Source organism: Plasmodium inui (genome assembly GCF_000524495.1).
Source record: "Plasmodium inui San Antonio 1 unplaced genomic scaffold supercont1.10, whole genome shotgun sequence".
NCBI classification, from domain to species: domain Eukaryota; phylum Apicomplexa; class Aconoidasida; order Haemosporida; family Plasmodiidae; genus Plasmodium; species Plasmodium inui.
This window is the reverse complement of record NW_008481844.1, coordinates 665785-693696: the sequence shown is the minus strand read 5'-3', so window position 1 is coordinate 693696 and position 27912 is coordinate 665785. Positions and strand designations below refer to the sequence as shown.

General features: G+C 41.2%; 6 protein-coding genes across 6 annotated transcripts; 2 read left to right on the top strand and 4 right to left on the bottom strand.

Annotated features, from left to right (window-relative positions):
• Positions 1-1438: 1438 nt before the first annotated feature.
• C922_02871 (hypothetical protein) lies at positions 1439-5207 on the bottom strand (the record flags this gene model as incomplete). The annotated part of the gene is made up of 3 exons (XM_008818469.1): positions 1439-1603; positions 1752-1834; positions 1988-5207. The coding sequence occupies 3 exons, from the start codon at positions 5205-5207 to the stop codon at positions 1439-1441; spliced, it is 3468 nt and encodes a 1155-aa protein (XP_008816691.1).
• Positions 5208-6207: 1000 nt separating this feature from the next.
• Positions 6208-7776, top strand: C922_02870 (hypothetical protein; the record flags this gene model as incomplete). Its single annotated transcript, XM_008818468.1, has 1 exon — positions 6208-7776. One exon carries the CDS (start codon positions 6208-6210, stop codon positions 7774-7776), a length of 1569 nt encoding a protein of 522 aa, XP_008816690.1.
• Positions 7777-8506: 730 nt separating this feature from the next.
• Positions 8507-9447, bottom strand: C922_02869 (hypothetical protein; the record flags this gene model as incomplete). Its single annotated transcript, XM_008818467.1, has 3 exons — positions 8507-8778; positions 9105-9179; positions 9414-9447. 3 exons carry the CDS (start codon positions 9445-9447, stop codon positions 8507-8509), a joined length of 381 nt encoding a protein of 126 aa, XP_008816689.1.
• A 900-nt stretch (positions 9448-10347) lies between these two features.
• C922_02868 (hypothetical protein) lies at positions 10348-12026 on the top strand (the record flags this gene model as incomplete). Its single annotated transcript, XM_008818466.1, has 6 exons — positions 10348-10745; positions 10964-11124; positions 11243-11290; positions 11449-11510; positions 11612-11801; positions 11953-12026. The coding sequence occupies 6 exons, from the start codon at positions 10348-10350 to the stop codon at positions 12024-12026; spliced, it is 933 nt and encodes a 310-aa protein (XP_008816688.1).
• Positions 12027-12354: 328 nt separating this feature from the next.
• Positions 12355-17919, bottom strand: C922_02867 (hypothetical protein; the record flags this gene model as incomplete). The annotated part of the gene is made up of 1 exon (XM_008818465.1): positions 12355-17919. The coding sequence occupies one exon, from the start codon at positions 17917-17919 to the stop codon at positions 12355-12357; it is 5565 nt and encodes a 1854-aa protein (XP_008816687.1).
• Positions 17920-21073: 3154 nt separating this feature from the next.
• On the bottom strand, positions 21074-27475 carry C922_02866 (STE/STE20 protein kinase; the record flags this gene model as incomplete). Its single annotated transcript, XM_008818464.1, has 1 exon — positions 21074-27475. The coding sequence occupies one exon, from the start codon at positions 27473-27475 to the stop codon at positions 21074-21076; it is 6402 nt and encodes a 2133-aa protein (XP_008816686.1).
• Between the last annotated feature and the right edge of the window lie 437 nt (positions 27476-27912).

Genomic DNA, 27912 nt, shown 5'->3' with positions numbered 1-27912 from the left:
AAAGCATCGTGGCGTTATCCCGCTGGAGTGTTAAATCTGCTTCTAAAATCATGTGACATGTAGAACTTGTGTGGAATAGGGCCCTTAGCTTCCCTAAAAATGCGCTCATTTTATTTTCGAAGGAATAGTTCAGACTGGGGAAAATAGAGGTACTAGGTATAAGGGCCCACGTTGTTGACTGTAGGCAAAAATATGCACACGTGTGTGGGGAAGGTGCACGCCCTTCTGTTGGAACCCATCTCCGTGTTGATCTCTGCCGCTACCTGTGTCGGTATCAAAACGTACATAGGGAATACCTTCACCAAAGGGGGAGGTTTCCCGCGAGAATCGCTGTCCTTGCATAAGAACACAAATTTTGCAGAAAAAAAAAAAAAAAAAACGCACAAAATTTGTAGCTAAATTATCCCCCTTGCAACTTATCAACAGGAACGTGGCGATAAAACCATTCCACCAATCTACTAATAGCAACACAGCTGTCTTGGTTTTCAAAATAACCAGTGTATCCGTTGCATTCAATGATAGGCCCCCACGATTTTTTTTTTTTTTTTTCTAATGTGCTTAAAAGAATTAAGGTAACGCACTTTTAGACAAAAGAAGCAACTGATCTATTTAGGTGAAACCTCTCCGAAATGTTTGGAATGAAAAAACAGGGACACATATCCCTATCCTACGCCTCAACTTTAGGTAACTAAACAAGAAATGCTTTATTTTTAATACAATGCACCCACACACATGTGACACAGATCAATTCATGACATAAATCCTTGGGAGGATCAGTTTCATTTTGCCTTCTTATCACATAGAAAAAGGAGCTCTACAAAATGAAGCAGATTGGTATTCTAAATATGTTTTCTTCTTCTTTCTACGAATTCCACTTATTTTATGTAGAATCGTATCATCAAAATGCAAATGGCCGAGGCTACCATATTGGCAGGACCCCACCGGGAAGAATCATCATACGTATATGTGTGCACCTTTCTATTCTCAAACGCGACCAATTAATTTCCCTGTCCATGGGCAGTTAAAACTGGAGAAAGTCACATGAAGGGGAAGTGCAGGAATACTTCAATACGTATGCGATCTTATGCACCATTAGATCAGTAACAAAAACACACTGTTCTTATTAAACGGGGTGCGCATACATAAAACAAAAAGATCTATATATCTATACCGCTTTGCACACAGTGCTTACAAAAAAAAAAAAGAAAAAGTGGTTACCTTTAACAAATAAAAGCAAATTATCGACAAAAAAAAAAACAAAAAAAGTAGGACAAACTTGTTCAAAAATGGTTGTTCCACCACCCCCTATTCTCATCCACGACAACATATCCATTTGCATATTGGAAAATGTAAAACGAAAGAGAAGGACAAACTGTATATCTTTGCCGGATTAAAAAAAAAAAAAAATTTTCCCTTTGCGACATTAAATTTTGCACTCTCATAATGCAAGAAATTTCGAATCAGAGAAATTTACGCTTTTGTTCACAGTTCCTATGGGGTTATACTTCAATGAGAAAATATCACTGTACTCGTTAATTTCTAAAAAGGCATGACCCGCTTCAACAGATACACAGCAATTGGCAAGCATGAAGGTTTGGTCCTCCTAAAAATAGAAGTGGAAAAAGAATGCAGACTAAATTTATGGAATAGTAAGACATGTGTGAGTCTACAAAGACGCATGCGCGGCACCTTTCAATGTTACACATTTCGTGTGCTTCTTTCTGTCTTTTCATTTTCTTCTTTCTCTGGACCTGGCAGAACTTCTCATGCTTCATTTCCAGCTTCACGTAAATGCACCCGGTTTCATCTCCCGCCAAAACGTACAAGTAATCCTCTGCGTCAGGGAAAAGGAAAAAAAAAAGGGGGGAAGTGAATTTATAGAAACAGGTGGTGCTTACAGGTGTATGTACCAGAGGCAACGTAATTATGCGCCGCACTCATGCCCTTCCGTAACGCATGCACACATCCGCTGTGCATTTGTCCCTACCGCTGGAGCGAAACATACGCACTGCCTTCAGAACTATGTTAAAAAGACGCAAAAATGGTCTCAAATCTTTGCACTTTAAAAAATCTAGTGGTGGTAGCTCCTTTACGGCCTTCAAATATTTCAAACTGCCCGAATCATATTCAAAAGGTTTTTCACTTATTATGCGGGATTTTTTAATTTTTTTTTTTTTTTTCTTCTTCTCCTTTTTATCATTCAAATTAGCTGCTTCGAAAATTTCCTCATCTGTTAACCCTGTCATCGCATCCGTCCCATTCTCCTTGATCATCTTTCCATGGCAGTGCACCTTTTGAGCTGCTTCCTTTTCGTAAAATTCATTCCATATTTGCATGCAGATTTCCGGCTCCTTAACCGTTTCGACGCACTCAGTTTGTTTATCTTCCTCCCATCTGTTTTTTTCCTCTATATCGTTGGCACGAACTGGGTTAGTGTCTCTACCGGTGGTGGGGAGCATGTCTCTTTTATGTTGATCAAAAAGAAAATTTTTTTGCATCATATTTGAGGGCACACATAATAAACTCTCTAATTTATTTTCCGTCCCATTATCTTGTTCCTGCACAAATTGCTCATTTGTAATCTTTGGAAGAAGAATGGAATTCAATTCTTCACCCTCCTTTATGAGATTCTCTCCTAATATATCTTCTGCATCATCATCTGGGTTATCTTCTAGGCATTTGCTATCCTCATCTAATTCGTGATCATTACCTGAATCTTCTTCCTCTTTGTGCGGGTAAAACTTCTTTTTAGTTTGGCCAACCAATTCGACTGTTTTTATTTCTTCCATTTCTTTGTCACTAAAATGGCTGTCTCCCTTTGATTCATTCATTTCTTCGATGTTAACCTGTTCCCCTTTGCCACCTTCCTCTTCCTCCCTTTGCACTGCAACTCTTTCTGTGTCTTCTCCTGTTTCATACAAATTTCCCCCCACCTCGTTCTTCCCACTGAACTCGTCTAACCCTATGTATGTGCTAATTTTGGCCGATTCGTTGGAATTCCCACTTTTTAAATCCACTGTTTCGAATGAAAAAACATCATGCAGCGTTTTCCTCTTGCTTTCTTCCGCGGCTTCTTCTGTTTCGTAGGTTTCTTTTCTATCGAAGAAATTCCTCTCCTTTGCGCTCGCTCCTCCGTCGTCTTCCACCACGTCCAGCAGGTTCATCATGTCCAGCATGTTCACCACCTCCACCGTTTGCTTATTTTCAAGGAGGGATGCGCTCTCCTCATTTTCCACTTCCACTACTCTCACCGACTGCTCACTTTGAAAAAGCGAAAAATCATCCTCACCGCCCTGCACAGCCACCTCCACAAGAAGCACCTCCTCACCCACAGATACAGCTTTCCTTTCATCGCTCTTTTCTAGGTTCACTGTTTCGATCTTTTCCTTATTTTCAAAAAAAAATGATTCCTCTCCATGATTCTCCGAAATGGAAGCAACTTCATACTGTTCATCGTCACGACATAAAAAAACATCAGACGACTTTTTTACATTATCCATTTCGAAATTCGTCCTTTGGAAGGTATTTATCTGCATCAATTTTTTTTCGTCCCATTTTTCGGTTATACCACTTTGTCCTACTTCACAGGCTTGTTTTTCATCACACAGGTTTTTGCTTCGAACTTCTTTACCATTTTCACCTACCACCTTTGGTTGTACCGCCCCTCTCTCGCTATCTACGCGAGAAGGATTCTCAATTGGGCGGTTCCAATTCTGTGTTTCCAATTCTTCGCTTATCTTCTCTAACTTTTTATTATCAAAGCAGGCGTCCCTATCTTCCTCTTCTTGGCCATTGATATTAGCTGGCCCGGGGAATTCATATGAACAGAAATTCAATTTGAATTTGTTTTCACTACTTTTGGGGCAAATGTGTATGTCCACGGGGCAGAAATTGCTCTTGCCATTGTCGGCATGGCTATAGTCACCACTACGTGGACCTTCACGGGGAGCAGCTTGCCACTTTTGGGGGAAGTGCACTCCTTGGAAAAAATTACACTCAGATTCTTCGTCATCAGGCATTATTGGGTCGAACATATGGAGCTCATTCGTGGTGTCCTTTTCGGCTTCATTTGGGTTGTTCACCTCTGCCCCCTTTTCAACCCGGTCTTGGCCAACCCCTCTGATACGACTCATCGTGTTCCGGGTCTCTCCCCTGGATTCCTTCTCATATGACACATCGATGTCTTCAATTATCCCCAATGGGCATTCCTCTTCCCCCTCACTAGCAATAGGTTCCCCCTCCAACAGTGTATGCAACACAGATTCTTCTTTAAAAATGCCTTCCAGATTTCTTTCCCTCTCTTGGATGTGCGTGGAAACATTGGCCTCAAATTGTATGCCTCCTTCATTTTCCTCTTCGCATTCTTCCCCCTTATTAAAATATCTTGTCAAATTTCCGTGGGATATAAATTCCACAAATGAGGCCATTTCCCCCCTAGGTGAACATCCGTTCATCACTGTTTGGTCAAAATTGCCACTTTCCATTTGAGCCCTGGGATGTAAGGATAGATTTATCTTCACATGATCGGAGCTATTATCAAATAGGTAACCATTTTCAAAAGGGTATTCCTTGTGTTGTTCATTAGTGGAATCTTTTATTTGCGCTTCATCGTTTGAGTTTTGCAAGTGTTCCTTTTCCCCCTTCCATTCAGTAGCACAGCTAACTGCAAACGTGAAGGAGGAAAAATTGTCTTGGTCTATTTTGAAAAACTCGTCACCGTCTTCGTCAAATTCTTCACACAGGGGACCTCCGTGTTGGGCATTTTCATTTGGCTGATCAGTTTTGGACCCATTTTGGTGATGTTCACTTGGCTGATCGAGGTGTGTGCCAACTTGGCCTTCCAGGGGAGCCATCGCTCCCCAAGTGGGGTTGCCATCCCACCAAGTGTCCCCCCCCTGTCTACTAAACTCGGAAGCAGAACATCTTGCGCTCATTTTCTCACCTATTAAGAAAATGTCGCTTCCTTCTTCCACTCCGTTCTCATGCCTTTCATTTTCCATTATGACTTCCCTACTTCGTTCATTTTCCTCCAGGGCACAGAATAAATCGTCCTCCTCTGCCTTGTTGTCCCTTTCACTGCTTCTCCCTCTGGTGACATTCTCAGAAGCTGGAAGAGTTGCATCTCTCCCGGCATCTACGATGTTGTCCTTTTTTTCTTCATGACTTCTCGTCGATGCGGAAGTGAATTTATTGTACAAGTAAAACATTATTTCAAAGGAGAAATTACATGGAGGCTCAGAAAAATAAAACAAAAAGAATTAAAATCTTCCTGCATCTCTTTAATGGGTATCTTTTCACCTGGCATTTTTTTTTCCAGTAACTATTGGATCTTATGTAACTCCATTTTTGCTGCTGTAAAAATGTATATTTCACATTCTGCAAAATGGGAAACAAAACAACTTGCACGAAAAGATTAATTGGCACAAAAGAAGGAAAGAAAAAATGGACCCTTTAAAAAAAAGAAACAAAATGAATGACGACAATGTAGTGGAAGATCAAAGTCAAAACGCTTTCAAGCTTTTTTTTTTCGGAGATATTTCACAATTTTGCTATTTTTCTGCATATTTGAGGGGATAAAAAAAAATAAAAAAAAAAAAAGAGGATCGTATACTCGTTTTATTTATTCCTTTATTATTTTATCGTTTTATTTTATTTTTTTTTATTGCTTTCTGATATTTTCCCCCTTTCTCGTTTAAAAAAACAAATGAAGAACGTCAAATTTTAGTCTACAAAATTTCCAGTGTTCACTATTTGTTTGAAGAAAGCGAGGGCGTGGAAAAAAATCCGTTTACACTTTTTTCAAGGTTTTTATTTTTTCACTCCCTTTCAGGCATGTTATGCCAAAATGATCAGGCCAAGCTGATTTTATATTAATAAACCTAATTTTGAAGCTGCGATTCAACGTTGCGATTCAATGTATGTATAATACACGCGGACATATGTGGCAGATGCGTGCCTACCCCCCTTGTGCCCCCCCCACACCCCACACCTGAGTTAAGAATGCAATATTAGGGCATCTCGCAACCGTCGAGCCTACGCAGCGTACGTGCCGACGCGGTGGGAGCTACCCTCTTTGGGTTTATACGCCGTGTGCATACGCCCCAAACGCGAGCGCATCCACGCAGTTGCTCACCCACGCGTGTCCGTCCTAAACCGGCAAACTTGTCTGAATCCTCATTTCTCCACCTGTGACGCACCCTCCGAAGGATGGTCATCCTGAGCAAGAAAAGAAACATTAAAGGGTTCCTGAATTACTGCAGAACAAAATGCCTCAGGTCGCTACGAACCAACAAAAATGATGACCCACTTAAAGACGTCCTTCCGTGGAAAAGGAAGGGCTTCGATTTGGACCAGGGAAAAGGCTCAAACCTCTTCGTGGAATTAGTAAAATCGTCTCTCCTAAAATTAACGGGGAAATACATAGGAAATAAAATATCTTGGGACATGAACAAAATGAGATTTGACACATCCGGAAGTAGCAACACAAAATACTCAGAAAACGTGTATAAAGAAATTTTACTATGTATGAATGTGCTGGAGTACCAAGACGAGCAAGTAGAGAAAGAGTTAACATCCTTACAGGATTATTTTAAGAACATAAAGGGTGGAATAGATCCATATGTACTTTGTGAAAATAAAATAAAAAATATCGATGAATACATTTACAACATGATCAAAACGGATTACAACAATCTGGATGAATTTATAACATATATATACCTCTATCAGGGGAAAAAATTTCGAGTCATTTTAAGCATTCTGTTGAAGAACATACTATCTTATGTGGACAATGTGTCTTCAAAAAATAGTTTTAAATTTCGAAACATCCAACGGAACTATTCCAGATCTGTGAAAATTGCCAAGTCGGCAAACAATATTATTGCCAAAAAAAAAATAGCCATGATGAACTCTGCAAGTAATAATATTTCCGAAAAGAAAATAGGGGAAAATCAGTGCAGAATTATTGCCGCGTCAGAAATTATTCACATGGGATCTCTCCTACATGATGATGTAATTGATGACGCAAATAACAGAAGGGGGGCTCCTGCATTACATAGAAAGTATGGAAATAAAATATCCATACTTTCTGGAGATTTCCTACTCGCGCGTGCCAGTTCGGTCTTTGCAGGCACGGGGTGCCCCCAAATATGCAGACGATTTGCATACGTCGTGGAGAGCTTAATAAAAGGGGAATTGCTACAAACCAATCTGAAGTTTAATAACATTGAAGATGCGTTACAAACTTATTTTATTAAGACATATCATAAGACCGCTTCTCTTTTTTCCCATTTGTTTGCCTCCATAGCAATAGTTTCTTTTAAAAATGAAAAGATCATTGAACTCTGCTTTAATTTGGGACTCCACATAGGCATGGCATTTCAATTATATGATGATTATTTGGATTACAAGCCAGAAAAAAATACCAACAAACCGATTCTGAACGATTTAAACAACAACATAAAAACAGCACCGTTTCTATTTAGCTATAACTACAACCCCGATGCTGTACTCTCCCTAATAAATAAAAAGAAACTCTCAGATACCGACATTAGCAACATCTTATTTTATATTCATAGCACAAATAGTATGAAAAAAAACGAACTCTGTTCTTTGCTACACATCAAGAGAGCAACAGACATTTTGATATCCATAATCTCCTACTGCAGGACGGCCATAAATGCCGAAAAGGCGAGTTCGCAAAAAAATGACATCAACCAAAGTAAGGAAGCCCTAATTAACTTAATACTAAACATATTGTCGCGCAGTGACAAGTGAGGGGAAAGTCGTCCCTGTCGCGCAGTGCACCATAAAGTGGTGTGTGCGGTAAAAGGAACGGTCAAATGAACGGTCAAATGATCAATAAAATGGAGCGGTCAGAAGAACTGCCAACTAAGCTGCCAAAAAAGCCAAATCAAATGCAACACGCGGAATAAACAGATCCAAGTCGGTTCCATAGTTTGCACCCGATGGACGCGTTGCATGTGGGGGAAGTCCAATTAAGACACTTTCTTTCATAGCAGATACGCGCCTAGGTTACGCCTGTGCCCATTCGATTGCCTTCCGCTGTTCGAATTTTTTTTATATCACTTTTGTTTTTTTTTCACCATCGTCTTCGTCTTCTTCGCCTTCTCCATTTTTTGGTGTCATTCTCGTTCCCGATGGGGATTTTTTTTTGTTTTCTTTGTCTCAATTTAATTCTCACGGGCGCAATCCATCCCGTGTGGGGTTTCCCCGTCCGTGGTTCACGTGTTTATGGTTCACCCGTGTGGAGTTGACCCGCTTGGCTGACCCATCTTAATTTAACTGCCTTTCCTCCCAGTGCCCATTTCGTTTGCCTGTTTTATTCATTTCTATGTTTCCTTATTTGTTCCCTTCTTCTTACTCGACGTGTAACACCCCACTTAGGCGCGGTCACGTCTGCCTATTGCAACTATAATCGGGAAGGAAAAAAAAAAAGAAATAAAATAATAAATTAAACATACGAGGTTGGTGTCCATTTATACGGTTAGACAGAAATGTGCCCCCTTCTTTTCTCCCACCAGATGTTAAAATACAGGTTATTCCTCTTTGCGTCGCGCCAAAATGTCCTTTCCTCGTCTTTGTCAAAAATTTCTATGTCTATTTCGGTCTCTACGCCTCGCCCGCTTGAACACAAAAAGATCATGTTCTTTAGAATAGCTTTGTACAGCCGCAAGAGGTGGGAAGCTTCTTCATTCGAATGAACCAACGCATACGCCTCGTTCTTCGCGCGGTCAACGCGCATGAGGCAGACGTCAACTAAAGGGGCATACATGGAATGAAACTTTCGCGAATGCCTCTACGCATGCATCGCGGACACACAAGGCTTCACGGTTTATGTTTGCCCACGCAGCCAGTTTCAAAAATGGGTAGCAAGGCCAAGAACGGTTTACACGAAAGGTGTGACGCAAGAGCGGAAAAACAAAACTCTCATATGATTGTCTAACGCCCAGAGGAGTACAAACGCATGGGTACCAAACATTCAAATGGGGAATGAGAAGTCAGGGTTGCTCTTGAAGGAAGCTCTGCAAATGCTGCAACAATAAAATAAAGAACTCAGGTTGAGCCTCCTTAGCGATACTTACCCATGTGTCCAAGGAAATTTTGTATCTCCAATTCTCCTTCGAACGGGGCAATGTTCTTTATTTTTACTAAGGAGCCTGTCGCTATAGGGAAAGAAACGGTCATTAAATGTATGTCATATTGTGTAAAAAAAAAAAAAATTCACATCACTTCTTCACACTTTAACCTGACGCTCCGCCAAGAAAAGAAATAGTCACAACAAATGGAAGCGATGGGATAGGGAGAAGAACAAAATTAATCCCCAGGCAGTGCAACACTTATTAAAGGGACATCGCAAACGAATGCGAATATCCCTCATTTCTAATACTTACGCTCAGTCGGAAATAAACGAGACAACTTCTCCATCTTGAAGAAAGAAAAGATCTTCACAGAGAATTGTTTCCTCCACACCCCCATTCTTTTTGTATCTCCAGACTTGGCCCCCCCCCAAAAAAAACGTCCCTTTTTACGCCTCTTTCACACGTATTTCTTCGCAGCGAAGCATGTAATGGCTCGCGCGAAAAATTCGGTATGTAGATATTTGCTCTTGCTCGAGTTACATACAGATCTGCTTCGGAAAAAGCAAAAAGAAAAAATTATCTCACATAAAGGGCCAGTCAAAATTTAGCAGAAAACATAAATTCGGTAAAACTTGGAGAATATACACTAGCGCGATTTATCCGCCTCCTGTTTCCCTTCCTGTTTTTTTCTTTTTTTTCTTTTTTTCCAGTTTCAAATAATCCATGCAATGCCTAGCGCCGAGGCGCACGTATACACATGCTTACAAGAGTACACATTTCCTCATGCCCCGCCGCGCTCTGCCCAAACGGCATGAACAACTATTCAGGTTCATGTGGTCCAAAAGGAAACATATAGAAACATGAATCAATCCATAAGAAGACGCGCGCAATGGGTTCTTCACAATTTCTGTCGCCTTCTTCAAGTTAAAAAAATGACTCATAAAAAAAGCATTCCCACCACTTCGTTATTTCGAAGCATAATTTAATATTTTCCCCCTCCCCCTTTTCCATATTTTTAAAACATACGAATTGTAGGCCCTCTACCTTTTCTACCTGCTGAGTGCTTGTCTCATAATCCATATGGAGTGTACGTAAAATAGCACTACATTTCTGACCCACGGAATTATTATTTTGAAACCCTATCTGAGCAATTCTCCTTCTCGCCCCCCCAGCATACGTTATCTTAGAGAAATACTGTCCCGCGGGCTACGACAGGTTCAATTCCTTCACTGCTGAACCCTCGTTCATGTGCGTATCCGCGTTGGCGTCTAATGCATATGGCTACGCAGCCACAGCAATCGGTGCAGACCTCTACATCACCCCCACTCCCTCTAATCCCAGAATTCTTTCCGTTTTACTTTTCGTGACTGGCGCTTTATCCTTTCTTGCATGCTCCCTAAGAGACCCAGGTACTTTTCTCGATTCCGACAATTTGGATGATCCCCATATAGTGCTACTTCACTTCCTCACACTTTACTTCCTCACTCTTCAACCCTCTCTCATTTTACTGCACAAAAAAAACTGCACCCTAAACTATGCAGGCAGAATATCCCATACCTCCCTCGATAAACACCTGAAATTTTACCCCTATGATGAAGTCATTTTTCACCAAAACGACAAATGCAGCACTTGTCAGATCTTGAAGTAAGGTGAGGAGGGCGCTTGCACATAAAGGCAAAGTGATTGTGCTAAAGTGAAGCATTAGTGAGTTATCTGGGGATCTGTCCTTCAAGAAGTTTACACCTACACCCTACGTAGATAACAATGATGCGCGCCAGAGAGACCCATTCACCAACTGAACATAGAACATAGGAATGGCGCATACAGAATTATGCACATGAAAAATTCGTTCTTTTTCTCAGACCTGCGCGAAGTAAACATTGTAAATATTGCTTGTCATGTATATCTCGCTACGACCACCACTGCTTTCTGTTAAACAATTGTATCGGCGGATATAACAGCATTTATTACCTTGCTTTCATTTTCACAAATGTCACAATTGCCTTTCATTCCTTCTACATAAGTAAATCAACAAAGGGAGAAGATGAGGGGAACTCCAATTGGCATGCACCACTGGCAGTTGTTCGACCCTTTCCAGGTGTGTCTATACTCGTCTTATTCCTTTTTTTCTTCCCCTGTAGCTTTTCGCTGCCTTTATAACATCATCAAACATGAAAACCTTCTGAAAGGTACCAAGACTCGAAAGGGAAGTGGGCCACGAATCGGATGACGCATTCTCATAGGATGGATGGATGGCACACGTTTAACCTTCACCCTTCGTTCACGCACACAGACGGAAATCCTTATACACGCGCGAACGAGCCCCCTTTTTACTTCCCTCTCGCAGCCACGTTTATACACAGGGGGAGCAACGAAGTGATGCCGAAATCTTGCCTAACGATCGCTCGGGTGGGGAAATAAATATACAAACGGGAAAAAGAATAGGCAGCCATCCAGACAAATCGCGCCCGTCCGACATGCAACATTTCTTCCCTCCCCCCCGTTTGCAGTACCTATTTTCCAAATGCAGCCCCACCTTCTCCGTATTTGTGGTATCCCTGCTTAGCGCCCCCCTTTTAGCGCTCCTTTTTTCGAATGAAATTTATTTCAACTTCTGCGTGAACATCACAAACAATGAGAAGACAAAATACGTCAGTTTGAAGGGAGGTACTCCTGTGAACAGGCAGTTTTACAATAAAGGTACGAAGGAACCTCCGGAGGACGACTACACCGGCGCGTTTGCATTCGTGTTGGAAAATTCCCACATATGTGCTATGCAGAATGGCACAGGGCGATGTGATTTTTCTACTTATTTATTTGCTTATTTTATTCTATTTTTTTTCCCCGGTAGGGTTCATAAAAAACGTGCAGGATGTGTTGTTTTACAAAAAAAACGTAGAGGACTTTTTTAAAAAAAATTCATAAGAGCGCAACTGAGTACACTTGCCAGGTTTTCGTGCGTAAAGGTGGCGTTGTCGCAACGAGCGGTGTCGCGTAGTAATCCCGCGCGGATAGCGGCGTATACACGCGTTTATATACACGTGTGTGTGTGCCCCCATGGGGTTGGCCAAACAGGCCTCTTACCACGCCAGTTGAACATTCCCGCGGCCGTGTATTTAACAATGCACGCGAGTAACACACGCGTGGATATATAACCCCGCCCTTAACAAAAAAAAACACTCCCAAACAATTGCAGAACAAAGAATTCGCCGACGGGGGATGGGGAAGGTGTCCCCTCCCCCTTTTGTGACATTTAGCAGAAGGGACTCCTGTGCACAAAGGTTCTGTCCCCTCTACTTTCAACAGATTCGTTAAAAATATTTGTCATTTTCTTCATGTCATCCAAGTGGGCACTAATTTTGGGCTCATTGCTGAACCTGTTTCTGTGTGTGAAGTTATTATGGCTGGTTATTTTGGGAGCACTTGTCATTGCCCTTACGGCATGAGAAGCGTTTTCGTGACACCTGCCCCCCATGCTGTGACGACCCCAATTGGTCAAATTATTTCTCGTTATATTTTGCGTCTTCCTCAAATTAATTATGTCATAAATTAGAACATTTTCTGGACTCTCCAATTCTGCGTTATTATTATTATTATCATACAGAATACAGTTTTTATAATTTCCATGCGAATCGTCATCATCCCCTTCCGTGTTAAAACATTTCTCATTACTTGTATCGGAATATTTGGCCAGTTGCCTGTTTAAGGTAAAACTGCCTTTATTTGAAGAGTCGTTCAAATTTAACTGCCTTATCATATTTTTTACTCTCTTTAGTTTCCTCACGCATTCTTGGTACTTATAAAGTAACAGTTGATAATCCCTACTTAGCAATATTTTGGATTTTTTTTCAAAATTTAGGTCTCTTCTTAACTGTGCTATGGTCTTTAATCTCATTTCGTCCTTTGAAAAGTTTAGTATGTCTGAGATTTTTCCTTTGCCTATTCCTCCGCTTACTCCTCCTCCCTTTCTTAATCCACCATGATAATGCTCAGTCAGCTCGGCTAGTTCATTTTCCTTTTCTTCCAAAAGGAAGTACACCATGTCTCTCTTGATACTACTTGAGGACTGCAAATAGTTTTGAAAAAGGAACCACGAATCATCGTACCTTTGGTTATCACCGTTCTCTTTATCGTCGTTCTCCTTATCGTCGTGCTTTCCTTTATCGTCGTGCTTTCCTTTATCGTCGTGCTTTCCTTTATCGTCGTGCTTTCCTTTATCGTCGTGCTTTCCTTTATCGTCGTGCCTCCGGTTGCGCACTTTTCCGTGGACCTGTTTAGCATAATTCCTTAGCTTATTCATAAAGAAAAAATATTTCAGAAGCAGATCTTTAATCTCTTCAGGAATATAGATAAGCTTCCATAGATTCTTGTTTATCTGTTCAAAGCTGTTAACAAATTGATCGTTTAAAAATAGGAGGCTGAACATTTCGCTTAGAATTAGACACACAACTGTGATTACGTTCTTCTGAACCACTTCTGCATCTTCCTTTTTTACACTATCTATTGCGTATAAGTTTTCCACCTTTTTTGTGTACAAATAGGACCCAATTATTTGGCTTCCTCCCTCGGAGTCACTTTCCTCAATTATTCTCATCACGCGGTAGTTATTTTCTTCCAATGTGTTCACATATTCTGACGCCAGATTCCTCTTCTCTCTCACATCCTGGGGAAACACTTTCTCCTCTGCGACACTCTCCTGTTCATTCGGTAGGCGATCCTTCCTAGACAACCACTTTCCCGATTTCAATTTTTCATTTTTCGCTTTCATTTTCTGATTCATTTTGGTTAGTGCACCAATCTTTTCCGCATTTTCTTTATCCTTAACTTCGAGTTCCTTCAACTGGTTCTGCAGTCCTTTGATCCTTATGTCAGAGCTGTTTTTTTCGTTCAGCTCATTGCTATACAGTAGGGTTAGTCTGTTTATTTCTTCCTTTAGCTGCGCTATTTCGTTTATGTACTCCTTCACTACCAATGCGGAGTCGTCTCCACCGATTGCAACTTCGTTCTTGGGAATACCTGGGTTGTCATTCACCTCCTCTGCTTCGTCCATTTCGTAATTCTCATTTGGGATGCTTAATTTATTTTCTCCATCACGGGTGTGGTCATCACCACTGGGGGGGCTGCTCTTCTTCGCTTCCAACTCTTTATACGTCCCACTTGACGCATCGTAATCTTTGCTCAACGTATCGTGTTTCAATTTTAACGCTTCGAATTGGTTTCTCAAGTCTTTTATCTCGCTAACGTAATTTTCCTTCTCCTTTTCAAGTGCATGAATTGACTCCTTCAATTTTTGTATAACTACTATATTTTGGTTCAGCTTCAACATGTAGTTACTCTCTTTCGTGTATAATTCTTCGTTCATTTGATTCGTGCTGCTTCTCAGTTCCTCCGCTTCTTTCCTCCACGTCTCGGCGTCCGTCTCCCACTTCGCTGCGTCCTCTTTCCACATCTTTGCTTCCCCTTCCCACTTCTCTGCTGTTTCCCTCGATTGTGCTTCTCCTTTCTTCAGTTGTTCCACCTCTTCGCTCAGCTTCGCGATCTCTTCATTTGCTCCCCCCAGTTTGGCGCTCAGCGTGTCCAACTTCTCTCTTTGCTTTTCTTCCACCTCGCCCAGCTTGGCCAAACTGCTGTTCCTCTCAGCTAATTCGTTCTTCACATTTTTCAAATCCATGACCTCGTTCGTCAGGGCGCATATTTTGTCTTTCAAGTCCTCAATAACCTTCGCCTTTTCCTCCACTTCCCTTTTGTATTTGTCCACCTCTTGCTTGTGTCTTCTAGATGCCTTCTCATTTTTATCACTCTCATCATTCTCTGGCTCGTTTCGCCTGAGCTCCAGTTGTATCTCTTTCTCAGTTTTAGAGACCTTTCTTTTTTTCCCTTTTATTTTGCGAAGGGGAAAGTGTAAAAAGGATTTTAAATTGCCCCCTCCTTCCACGTCCGACTCGGAGATTTGTTCCTTGTCGGAGTCACCTCCTGCGTCCCCTTTCTTCGACTCGCTTCTCTCCTTCTCACTGATCCTTTTTCTGCATTCCTCGTCGGCACGTCTCTTATACTCGCTGAGCTGTTCCGAAAGCCTCACAATTTCGTTTTGCTTCTCCAACTTCTCCTGTTCACTCTTAGCCTTCAGCGCGCTAAGCGTCAAATTCAAGCTGTTAATTTGGTCCATGTATGAATTAATTTTCTCCTCGGTTTTGTTTACTTTATAAAACGAAATGGTATCACTCAGGCTATTTATCCTGCCGGTCAACTCGGCGATTGTCTTGTTCGACTCCTCTATCGTTTTTTCCTTCATCGCCAAATCGCTCTTCATTTTGGCTACCTCTTCCCTGTGTTCTTCTTGCACACTTTCTAGTTCTTTCTGTAGCGCCTGTAGTGCTGTATTGTCAGTGGGACTATTAGCGTTATCGGCCGGTTGGACTGTCACAGCAGATTTATTCTCCTCGTCCTCTTCAATCGGCTGTCCTTCATTATGCTGCTCCTCATTTTGCTCCTTCCCGTTCATTGCGCCTTCCCGTTCATTCATTTCCCTTATGTAGTCGCTCACTCTTTCGAGAAGTTCATCCACCGGAACTTCATCGCTGTATGGGAGCTTCACTTTGGAGCAGATATTCCTAAGGAGACCCATTTTGTCATCATACAGCTTGAGGTACTTTTCCTCTGTCTTTAATTTCAACTCCTTCAATTCGTCATTTTTTAAAATTAAAATCTTCTCCTTTTCGTGCGATTCGATGCGTATATTATTTAATTCTTTTTCAAAATATTGCTGCTTCGATTGCAATTCTTCATCATACTGTTTCAGCTTTTTCTCGTAGTCTTCCTTCATTTGGTTGTATTCCTTTTCCTTTCCGCCAAGGACACATTTCAGGTGGTCTAGCTCTTCTCTCACACCTATGCTCACTTGATTGTCTGTATCTTTTAATTTCTCCTTCAGCACGTTTATTTCATTCTTGTAATTATTTTCAATCTCTGTGATGAGTTTTTCCTTGCCTTCCTTTTCTTCGTTGATCGCGTTCATTTGCTCTTTCAGTTTGTTAATCAAGTTATCTGACGAGCTTATTTCATTCTTCAGGGTGTGAATCAGATCGTTCAGTGTGTTTATTTCTCCAGTGAGTCCCTGTTTCTCCATATTTAACGTTGCAATTTCGTTGTTCAACGTGATTATTTTGTTATTTAGCTCCTCCTTCTCGTTGGTCAAGGACTCCTTCTCTTCATTTAGCTTGTTTATCTCTCCACTGAGTGTTTGTTTTTCGTTGCTCAAGAGGTACTTCTCCTCGTGCACTGCATTAATTTGCATGCGCAGTTTGTTTATCTCCATCTCGTAGCCACTTCTCAGTTCTGCCATTTTGCTTTCGCTCTCCTCCATTTCATCTTTCAGATTGTTTATTTCGTTGATATGGCTGTTTTTCATCTCCACACATTCTTTCCGTTTTTCATTCAACTGGCTATTTAGTGTGTTTATTTCCTTTGTGTACTTTTCTTGAATTTCGTGCAACTCCCTTTCCTTAATTTTGAGCAAATCGGTGAGGTTATTCTCCCAACATTTTTCTTCCTTGTCCATCTTTTCTTTATTTTCAACTTGGATGGATGGCTCATCTTGTGCATCCACGTCACCACTTGAGGAACTATATTTGGCGATTTCTTTTTCCTTTTCCTTTATCTGATCCTTTAACAAGCAAATTTCTCCATCGTACGTGTTTCTTAAGTCCAATATTTCTCTCTCCTTCTCCACAAGGGCGCTGCTCAAATCTTTTATTTCTAATTTGTATATCTTTAGCTGACAATCATTCTTCGAGAAGCTACTGCGAAGATCATTCAGTTCGTCTTCCATTTGCAGGAAGTTATTTTCCCTTGTCTCAACTTTTTTTTCTCTCATCTTAACATCATTTAACTTTTGAAGGAGCACATTTTGTTCTTTTTCTAACTCTTTAATTTTTTCTTCGAAATATTTTTCCTTTTCATTTGTCTTCATGTCTAGCAATTTGATTATCTTTCTTTTCACTTCCACATCCTTCCCTAACTGCTCATATATTTTTTCCTTCTCTGTTATCTTTTCGTTAAGAGATTCTATCATTTCGTTTTTTTCCCTTATAAATTCCTTTAGCTCCCTCAGTGTATTTTCCTTTAACGTTACCTTATTGCTGACGTTTTCTAGACACTCTTTTCTGTCTTTAACTTCGTACTTTAGTTTTTCTAGTGAAATTCTAATGTCTGCAATTTCAAAATGGAGTTTTTCTTTTTCTTTATTTTTTTCCAAGTACTCCTCCTGCATGTCATTCATTTTCTCTTCCTTTTTCGAAATGAGTATCTCTCTGTCATTAATTTTTTCTTCTCTCATATTTATGTCCACTTCCTTCTCATTTAGTAGATTTTCCTTCTCATTTAGCAAGCCAATTTTTTCTTTAATAAAATTCTCCTTCTCCTTTAACTCCTTTTCGTATGCCTTATCGACTTGTTTTTCTTTTTCTATTTTTAATTCCTTCTCTAAGTCGCCAATCTTCGTTTCGTAATTCACAATTTTGGTTGACAAGGACGTGATCGATCTTAGGGTTTCCTTTAGTTGTTCTTCCAATTCATAACCTTTATTTTTTTCCATCGCTCTACTGTCATTTCCTTCACTTTTCTCCTCCTCCTCTTCCTCATTATCATCATGCTTGCTCTTCGTTATAATTGCATTGTCAATAATTTTCTTGTACCACGAGTTGCTTTTGTGATCTTTTTTTTCTTCCTCCACATTGGCATCTCCTTCATTGTTTTGTGATTGTCTCCTTAACTTGTCTGAGCTTTCTTCCTTTTTTTTCTTCTTAAATTTAAATACCATTTCGTCTGGGGGGGTCAACTGGTGTGCCAAGTGGGACTATGCGAAGGGGAGAAATCACAACATGCACGTCCAGGGGAGGAGTCACAACATGCACATGCAGCCGAGGTACTCATCATATGCACCTTCACGCAGCCGCGTCTACACACTTCTGATCATATCCTGGTGCAGCTCTGTCTCCTCCTTTCAATCCCTTCCGAACTCTCCTCTACGAAAAAATCGTATAAAATTACTAAAAACTATGTCAGGGGGAAAATGTTAGTACTCAAACAAAAAATAAAATAAAAATGTAAAAAAAAGAGGCCACTTGGGTGGAGTAACCCGGTGGGGCTAAATCGAGGTGGCGTTGCGCCGAAGCGATGGCAGCTTTGGGGAAACAAAAAAAGGGGGAGAATAAGCAAGCAAATCAACGAGTCAAACAAACCGACGGGGCAGACAAACGGAAAACAAATTGACAAACTTTTGCAGCTACGTAGACCTTGCTACAAAAAAAAGGGGAGGTCACTCAATGAAAGCCAGAGATTCACAAAAGTGAGGGAAGAATTGCGCAACGTGTAGGCACCTATTGCCACAAAAATGCCTGCCACGTATGCATATATATTTGTGCACGTGCCCGCTCAGATATCTTCATTTGCATGTACACATTTGTGCACACGGGTAATTCGTGGGGACAGAAATAGGACGGCCAAACGAAGGATGCAGGTTTTCCATTCGGAAAGAAAAAAATGAATAAATGCTAACATAAAATGAGGAGTGATCCTCTAATACATTTATACATTAAAAGATTCGTGAATTTCCATGAAAACAAACAATTCTCATTATGTAGATGACGCGAAAAATTAAAAATTAAAAAGAAAAAAAAAACTTAAACTAAAAAGGGCACAAAAACGAATAAAGTGGCATAAAAATAATAAAATGCAATAAAACGCAGACGATGGGGATTCAAAGAAAAAAGAAATCAAACATATATATCATTTATTACTATATAGTGATAAAACGTGAAAAAGAGAAAAATAAATGTACCATACTGCTAAAGTCGCTGCTGTTATGATATTAGCCAAGTGAACAGCCGAATCTAATCACGCAAAGGGAAAAAGTCGCAAAAAAAAATAAAAATAAAAAAAAAATAAAGCCAAAACTAAGGCAAAAGCTAACGATGAAAGAAAAAAAAAAAACAGGAAAGTTAAGTCCTCGATTCTTTTCAATGCTAAGTTAACTTACACGTAACATCTCACCCCTGGCTATTTTTTCTAAACCCTTTTAATAAACCACTCTACCGAGCGAATAACTGAATAAATGTGTGTAATGGGGCGTACGTAGGTATCCATACTTACTTACTCATTCACAGGGTTAAAAACAATAAACATGAAAATAATGCTACACAACGTCAGCGAACGCAGAGGGACGTGCTTTCGGCACACACCCCTCGCGCATTCCTCGCACATTGTTCACACATTTTTTTGGGCATTTTCTACACTGCGCAAAGTTCACTTCTCGCTAAACTTGGCTCCCAAAAGATTAACAAACAAGTAAAAAAACATTAGTTTCATTTCCACTGCAACCTTTGCATCACAAAAAAAAAAAAAGAAATCACCGAAAAAAACTCATACCAGACAAAAACCTCCCAAAGGCAACATAAAAAAACGTCTCCTGTAACAAAAAAAAAAAAATGTCACATTTTTTTACACGCTTCCTGTGCAACTGCAAGGATTGGGGGTCAGGTGGGTACTTTTGCTGGTCGGCGAAAATATCCTGAAGTACTCAATTCTCTATCTTTGGCAAAAAAAAAAAATTAAGAAATATAATTTCCCCTTTGCAAAAAGGAATTCTTAATTAAATACTTCTTAGCTATGCTAAATTAGGCAACCATGGAAAAAAAAAAAAAAATCCCACCAATGTTCACCCATATTGACGAATTCTACGCCTTCCGTTCATCCAAGTTGACAGTCTTAGCTTTTCAATCTTGGGGATCCTTTGCAAAAAGGCGAGCCTATAGCTACAGAAGAATTACGCCCTTTTCCTGTACATCACGTCTGCACACGCTAAAATACACATATATACAATGCACGCGCATATTTTAGCGGATGTAAGTCGCATCGCTTTTGCTATATTAAAAAGGAAAGGTATATACCACCCCTAACCTTTGGTGTCGTCTTTTCCAGTGAACTTCTCACAAAAAGCGCCCCAACAGGAATAATTATAAACAGGGAAACCCTTTATTCACATAAACGGAAAGAACATTTCCACTGGAAAATTTGACACGTTGCCAAAATATGCACCCCCTTTGGATAAGCACCAAAGAGGGGGTTATTCCACGGTGGGGGACGCACACATATGCTTATACATGTCCATGCCCAGGAAAGCCTTCCCTAAGCGCACTCATGTCACTTCGCAAAAAAAAAAATTGACATTTTCACATGATGAGGATAAAGGTCTCGGAGAATTTACATCTGTACACAAACAAGACTGCATCATTTTAGATAAGTCCCATTCCAAAATAGGAGAAAACTTTCTTTATGTAAGCAAATATAAACCTTTAATTAAAAATGAACTTCTTTTAATTGCAAGGACAAAAGCGTTAAAAATGAAATTTGAAAAAGGTAGCAAGGGGAAAAATAATGCATAACAGAAATGATAATGAGGTACAAACAAAAAAAAAAAAAAAAAAAAAAAAAATTCATTGACACGTACATGCGCTGAAGGTGAATCTAATTAACTCGCATGCGAAAGAATCGCAAAATGCTACGTAGAAAGGACACACACATGGCATCGAATTAGTAAAAAGTAAATTAATGGACATACACAACTAAAACAACTTGCTAGACATAGCATGACATCTTTTAAAAGTGAAAAAGAAAACCCTTTATTTGGAGCACTGGAAAAGGTCTGTGCGGCGGACCACGAAGGAGGGGATATAATGGGAACATGTTCGCGTGGCGCCAGTCGGAACAGGTACACATGGCCCATTCCCATCAGACGAACGGCAATCGCACGACTTGTAAATAACCAATGCACAATACCTTAAAGGAGGGGGACGAAGCAATTCTGTTCGTTGTTTTCAAGCTTTCTTTTTTCCTCTTTCCGTCTCTTCCTCGTTTCCTCTTTTTTTTTTTTTTTTTTCTAACGAGGTAACACGCCCCAATGTCAATGCGTGTTTCTAGGCAGCACCCGGCTGCTTCGCTATGTCCTCCTTTGAATCGAGATAATTTGAGGAAAGGTTTTTCATCCGTTGGACTCCCCCCTCTGAGCATTCTGCGTCACCGTCGTCGTGCACATTTGGCTCTTCCTTCCCCTTTTTGTCTTCTTCCTTGCCGTCTTCTTCGTTTTCAGGTTCCCCCGGACTCCTCCCACTCACGTGGAAGTGTCCCAAAGACCTGCTGTTCTCGTCTCGCAACTTAATTTCGAAGAAGTCAAAGTTCTCTCGTTTTAATTTCTGGTAAAACATTTCCGGTTCGCAGGACTTAGAGTTCAAAGCTTTGTTCCTTCTCCGTCTGTTCTTATCATTAAAGAAAAAGAGATTCTTGAAAAAATTTCGAAAAATATTATTTTTCCGCTTCCCATTGTTCACTTTGAGAATATCCCTAATTTCGAAAATGGAACTCGGTTTCCTCCGTAGGAGTCTCTTCTTCGTTAAAAATTTATGACCAAGTAGATGTGCAACCTTTGCCCTTTTTCCAGCATCATTTTGCAAACAGGACTCGACAAAGAAGCACAACTGTTTGCTAAAACCGGAGCACAGATTAATTTTGGGAGAGGAATCCACAATCTGTTTGATCGATTCTTCAATATCTTTTTTCCCCTTCCATGGCAATGCACACATGACACTTTCGTATATAGTTATTCCTAACGACCAGATGTCTGCTGAGCAGTCATACTTTTCTCTCTTCAAAATTTCTGGAGAAATATAATAAAGAGTTCCCACAATTTCATGCAATTTTAGATCTTCTACCTTTTCGCATGACCCGAAGTCTACTATTTTTGCTACTCCACTTTTCGAAAAGACGATGTTCGTCGGTTTGATGTCCCTATGGACTAAACATAAGGGGCATTCGTTATGCAAATACTTTAACCCCTTTAATACGTCGTCTAGAATATGCACCAACACATCTTCAGTTATCCTTCCACATTTTTTATATAAATCGAATAATGTCCCCCCTGAGAGGAACTCACATACTATGACCAGGTAGCAGGGAGGCCAGAAAAAGGATTCATGGTACTTAACAATATTGGGGTGGTGGCAAATTTGCAAGAAATGCACCTCCTTCATGATTCTCCTCAGACTATTTTTTTTACTTAAATAGCGCAAGTTGATGATCTTCAGGGTCACCAAATTTTCTTCGTCATAGCTATCTAGATCGCTTTCTTTATCGTTGCCCTCATCGCTGTCTTTATCGTTGCCTTCATCGATGCTTTCATCGCGGCCCTTATCGCTGCCTTCATCGCGGCCCTTATCGTTCGTTTGATCGATGCTATCCCCCGCTGCTCCTTCCACTTCTGTGGTCCCCTCGCCTGCTTGGGTTTCCTCTGCCATGTCTGCGTCTTTTTCGGTCTTCTCTTCAAGCTGCTTACCTGTATCATCCCCTTCCTCCCCTCTCCATGCGGAAAACACCACGCCGTGTGCCCCCTTACAAACCACCTTATTAATTTTGTACACGCGAGACCACTTACCCAGTGTATTCTCGCCTAACCACCCCGTGTACTCTTTGTACTCCTTCACAGAACCATACCCATTGTGCACATACAAATTTTTCTTAAAAAACTCCACGGTATCATCTAAAATGAAGTTTATCGTTTCGGCAATCCGCTCGAAATCCTGTAGCATCTCATTTGAGCTTCTTGTGGAATCGCATTTTTGCCTCTTCAAATCACGGTCTTCGCTGCATCCCAAATTGACACTGTTCGCCATTCCTAGCTCTCCATCTTTTCGGCAGAAAAAGGGGTCACTCTGCTCCCTACCAAACAAAGCAACTTTCTGTTCCTCCAAGTTTTCCTGTTCTTCTATCACACTCATTTCGCACACTGCGTCTGTAATGTCGTCCTTTGCAGCGTCGGCGCTAATTTCGAACCTTTCTTCGTCACCCCTTCGCAGTCCGAACTTGTTTTCCTCGGTAAGAGTCACCCCCTTTGCATCATTCACTTCGTCGTTTTGGTTACTCAGTGAACTCATTTGTCTGCCTCCCCCCGGTGATGTCTCTCCGCCGACGAACTCGTTACACGTGTTTCTGCCGCTTCTGCCGTTACTAGAGCTTCTAGCCCTGCTACCCATTTGGCCAATCGCGTCCGTTGCTTCGTCGTCGAATCCTGCACACACGGGCTCCTCCGCTTCGCTTGTGCCACAAATGATCTTATGTACCTCACGAGCTCCATTCTCCGAATTCACTGCAGTCGCCCCATTCTCATTATTCTTGTCCTCCTTACCAGTGCATCCCCCATCGACCGCACCGGCTGCACCTGTTGCACCCCCTGCAACCTTCGCAACTTCCGCATCCGTTTCCGCGACATCCCGCAGTTTCCTTCCCCACGGGGGAAAAACCAACGGGGCCTTATATCTACATTCATACGAAATCGATTCCTGGTTGGCCCCCTCCTCATCACTCATTTTCGCCCCTTCCCAGAAAAAGGGGAAATTTTTAAAAATTGAGAATATCCCATCTTCGCCCCTTATTTTAAAAATCCCACTATACACGGCGTTTTTCCCTTTGGAAAAATAGAACCTTAATGTGTTCCCGTTAAATAAATCATGCTCGCTATGAAAAAAATTAAATCTATCTGCCGGCTCTCCAATGCGGTTATTATTATTGTCACATAATTTTTCCTCTGTTTTCTGCTTCGTCAATTCCTTTACATTTCCGCTATCCTCAGACATCGTTAAATGATATTCCGAATGCGCCCTCTCGAAGTAGGTTCTCCCCATCTCACCCCTTTTCACGTGAATTTCCGATCCGTTTATTGTGGCTGATTGGTCAGCTCTACCTAAGACACAACTTCTGCCATCGTCGCACCCTTTTAAGACATCCTCCTTGTTGTGGTCCTGAGTGTAATTCCCCTCACCGTTAGGCAACAGGGCATAAGAAGTCCTCTCCTCACTAATACCAAACGCTTTATTTTGACTCTTCAAATTGTTCCTACTCCTGTTAATGATAAAATTCTGATTGGTATAGTTCTCACCACTTGTTTTGTTTCTTCTTTCTTTGTAGCAATTCTTAAGAAGGTTGTCCAAGGTAGGTCTCCACTTGTCTTCACTTTTGTTACCATTATGTACATAGGGGTCGCTACTCCCTTTCATTCTGTCATAGTAGAACCCGTTTGAACTTGCCACATCTGATTTTTCTCTCATCTGCGTAGTACAATTAGGGAGAAAATTGCATTCCCCTCCTTCAGCTAACAATTTATTTTTTACAAATTCGTTCACGTGAACATCATTTTTCCGATTAGTAGCCACGGTGGGGCTCATTTCTAGTGGAGCTTCCAGCACGTACACACTTTTATTTCTTATGTGAAACACTTTTCTGTTCGTCATTTTGTTGCCTTTTCCTATTGGAGTAAAGAGGGGGTAGATGGTTCTGCCACTCTTTAATGGAAAGACATCGTTCACACTTTGCTTCTTCCTCCCTCTGCGATGATGTTCGTTTATTTTTTTGTTTTCCAATTCTGACTGAATGCAGGAGTAATCCATTTCGTTTTTCCTATTCGTCGCGAAAACAGATCTGTTAATTCTATCTAATAAGCTTTCCTTCAAAGGGGGGTTATTCCCTCCTTGACCAAATCTTTCTTCACTGTCTCTTTTGTCATCGCAAAAGGGTTCGATCGTCAGATCTTCTCCACCAAAATGGGTGAAGTACATTTGGTTGTTGGTGTTAACTTGAATGTTTTTCCTGGGCTCCCAATTAGGAATACTCATAACACCAGAATTGGTACCATTCAGGCAGAACTCATTTTTGTTGCTCCTAACATGACCACTTCGCATGCTACCATTTCGCATGCCATCATTTCGTTGCTGATTTTTCGACTCTCTGATTATGTTCATTATGTGGTCACTATGATTCGATCTCCTCACCACGGGATGCTGTTGCCCCACGGTCTGAGTTATTTCTACGCGAGTGGTCATCTCGTCATTTGCGGTCACAACGCAATGGTGAAGTGAGCTATAAGCCTCGTTTGTTCTTCTGTCCCCCCCCTTGGCTTCCTTTCCCCCTTTTGGTTCACCCAAGTGGGTATTCCTAAACATGTCATCCACGTGAAATAACTTGTACTGTATTGTCTCCCCCTTCGCAATATTACTCTGTTTTCCTTCTCTTCCGAACTTTACACTGGTAAAATGCAGCATCTTTCCTTCCTTTCCACTCCATGCATTGTCACCATTTTTTTCCTTCTCCCATGATGTCTTATCCGTTTTAATTCCCACCTCACCTGCTACACATGGCTTCTTTTCCACGTCAATATTTACTATGCTGTGCGGTGATGACCTTCCTTCTTTGAGCCTATCCTCCTTTCCTCCATCGATTACGCCGAACTTCCAATTTAAGGGGGACGACTGATGTTCCAGTGTGTGTATTTTATGTGAGTATCCACTTGACAGCACTTTTTCGTGGCCACTGCTTCGCCCCTCATTGAAGTCATATATATACCCACTTACGACAAGGGGGTGTCCTCCCCCCTGCTTCATCGTTAATCTGCTTTCATCGCTCAGCCTATTTGATGACGTCTCCTTTTTCCATGTACCCTCCAAATGGGGGGAAGTGGGCTCCTTTTCACCCCCACACACTATTCCGCCCTTCTCTCTATCGTTCGAAGAATTGCCCCTTCGCCCCCCACTTGGGCACTTCCCATTTGTCTCATTTTTCTCCACAAATATGGACGTAGCCTTTGGGACGGGCAAAAAAGTATTTCTCATATGCAGTATTACACCGTGTTCCTTAGGTAGGTGTTTACTCTTCACATCCCCTTCTTTGTTCACATTCCTACTGCCAATGCTGCAGCTCCTCCTGTTGCTACCCTTCTTACAGGCGTTGTTACGTCTTCTCTTCCTCAAAAAAATCACATTGTTTTTTAAAAAATTTACTGTACTGACATTGGAATATACCTTCTCCGCTCTGTTGATGTGATGAACAAAGCGATAAGTACGAGCATCTGTTCTCATTTTTACCCCATTTGGGGAATGCAACATTTTGTTCTTCTCTATATGGGCGCTGAGTAAAGTTTGTGACTCTGTACCGTCGCCGCGAAATGCATTGTGGATTTGTTCCCTTTTACTTTCCTTTTCGTCTGCATGGGTACTGCCTCCCTGTGCGATAGGATGTCTATTCAAGGTAAGGGCCTCCTTTTCTGTACCTCCCATTTCACCCCCTTCCGGAGATACTATATCAGAACCAATAGACTCACTTTTGCCTTCTACGATAACAGGGTTTATAGCACTCCCATTGTTTATCCCCTTACATGCTTCTCCTTCCACTTTTGAGTGCTCCCAATTTTTCTCTTCGTTTCTATATTCCAAAATGTTGTCATCTGAGTAGTTGCTTCCTATATGGAAATTCCCCACCTTTACCACGTCAAACGTTTCTGCACCTCCCCTGTTTAAATTCCCTATGTGATGGTTCTCCCCCTCGTGGATCCACCCATGTGTTGCACCCTCAGCGACCGATTCGGCACTCTTAACTGTGCTCACATCGGTCTCTTGTCCTTTTGTCCGCTCCTCATTTTCGAGAACTTCATTTTCATCATTCTCTAGTTTGGCTTCCGGACTATCCGTACTATTTCTGCATAGCGAAAAATGGCTGTTATCCCAGTGGGTGACATCCCTCTTCACTAGTGTGTTCCCCAAAGGGGAGTCCTTATACATAGATCCTTCGACACTTTCGTAATTTCTATTCGTGAATTTCCCCCCTTCAGAATTGCTTCCTTCACAGTTTTTCAATTTTGTTTTTGCTAAATTTACCGTTTTACTAATATGACGCTCAAAATGTTGATGAGGAACATCGGGGTAGCAACCTCTGCGATGGCATCCTTTGTGGTAACATGCGAAAGGGTTATTTGACTCATTCAGGGGACTCACCAAGAGATTTGTTTTTCCTTTCTTTTCACAATCAAGAGTGATGTTCCTTTGAGGGAGAGAGTACCTCTTGGCGCTCTTATCCCTTCGAAAGGTGTTATGATCCCAGGCGGGTTCGTGGCTACTGCTCCGAAGAAGTTCGCCAACGGGTGTAATTTTACTTATCACATTCGCTTCTTTCGTCACCGTCGAATGCGTACCTTCATCAGCCTCTTGACTTGTGAGATTTACTCTTAAAGGAGGTGCTTCCTCACTCAATGCTGTTTCTTCGTCTGGGTTGTCTTCCCCATTTCCACGCATTAAGCACTTTTTCTGTCCCACTTTCATCCCCCTCACAAACATGATCGGAACGTTATTCCTCAGGTCATTATGATTCACTTCATGTACTCTTTTCCCTTCCCTTTTAACCGCTTCGTCTGTGTCTAATCGGTTAATCTCCCCATGAGTAAATTTCTTACTCGTTTTTTTTTTTACATACCCCAAGGTGTTTTCCGCTTCAACTGAAAACATATTTTACTTATGTTGTTTGAGTCATTACCCAAATCTCGCATGAGCAGTAGAAAGGGGGTCCTCTGAGCTAATTACAAGTTAACAAAATGAAAAATCTGAGTTGTATGTACAAAACTGCCAACACATACTGCGCTTCGTACGTACATATATAACTTCACGACTGTTCCGCTGTGTCATGTTACCCCTCCCCACAACCACATTTTTAAAAGGAACATTTTGGAATGTCCCACTATCTTTCGTCTACTGAGCACCAATACAATTCAGAAAAAAAAAAAGAAAAAACACGCTCCTGTGTTTTAGCCGCATGGATAATCCTACCAACGTTATTTTCCTCGCCACGTATATTTTCCCTGCAATGTATATCTTCTCAGCAGCGCATAGGATTCTTTACGCAAATGTTTCCTTCTAGCTTCCTCGCGCACAACCATGCAAAAAAA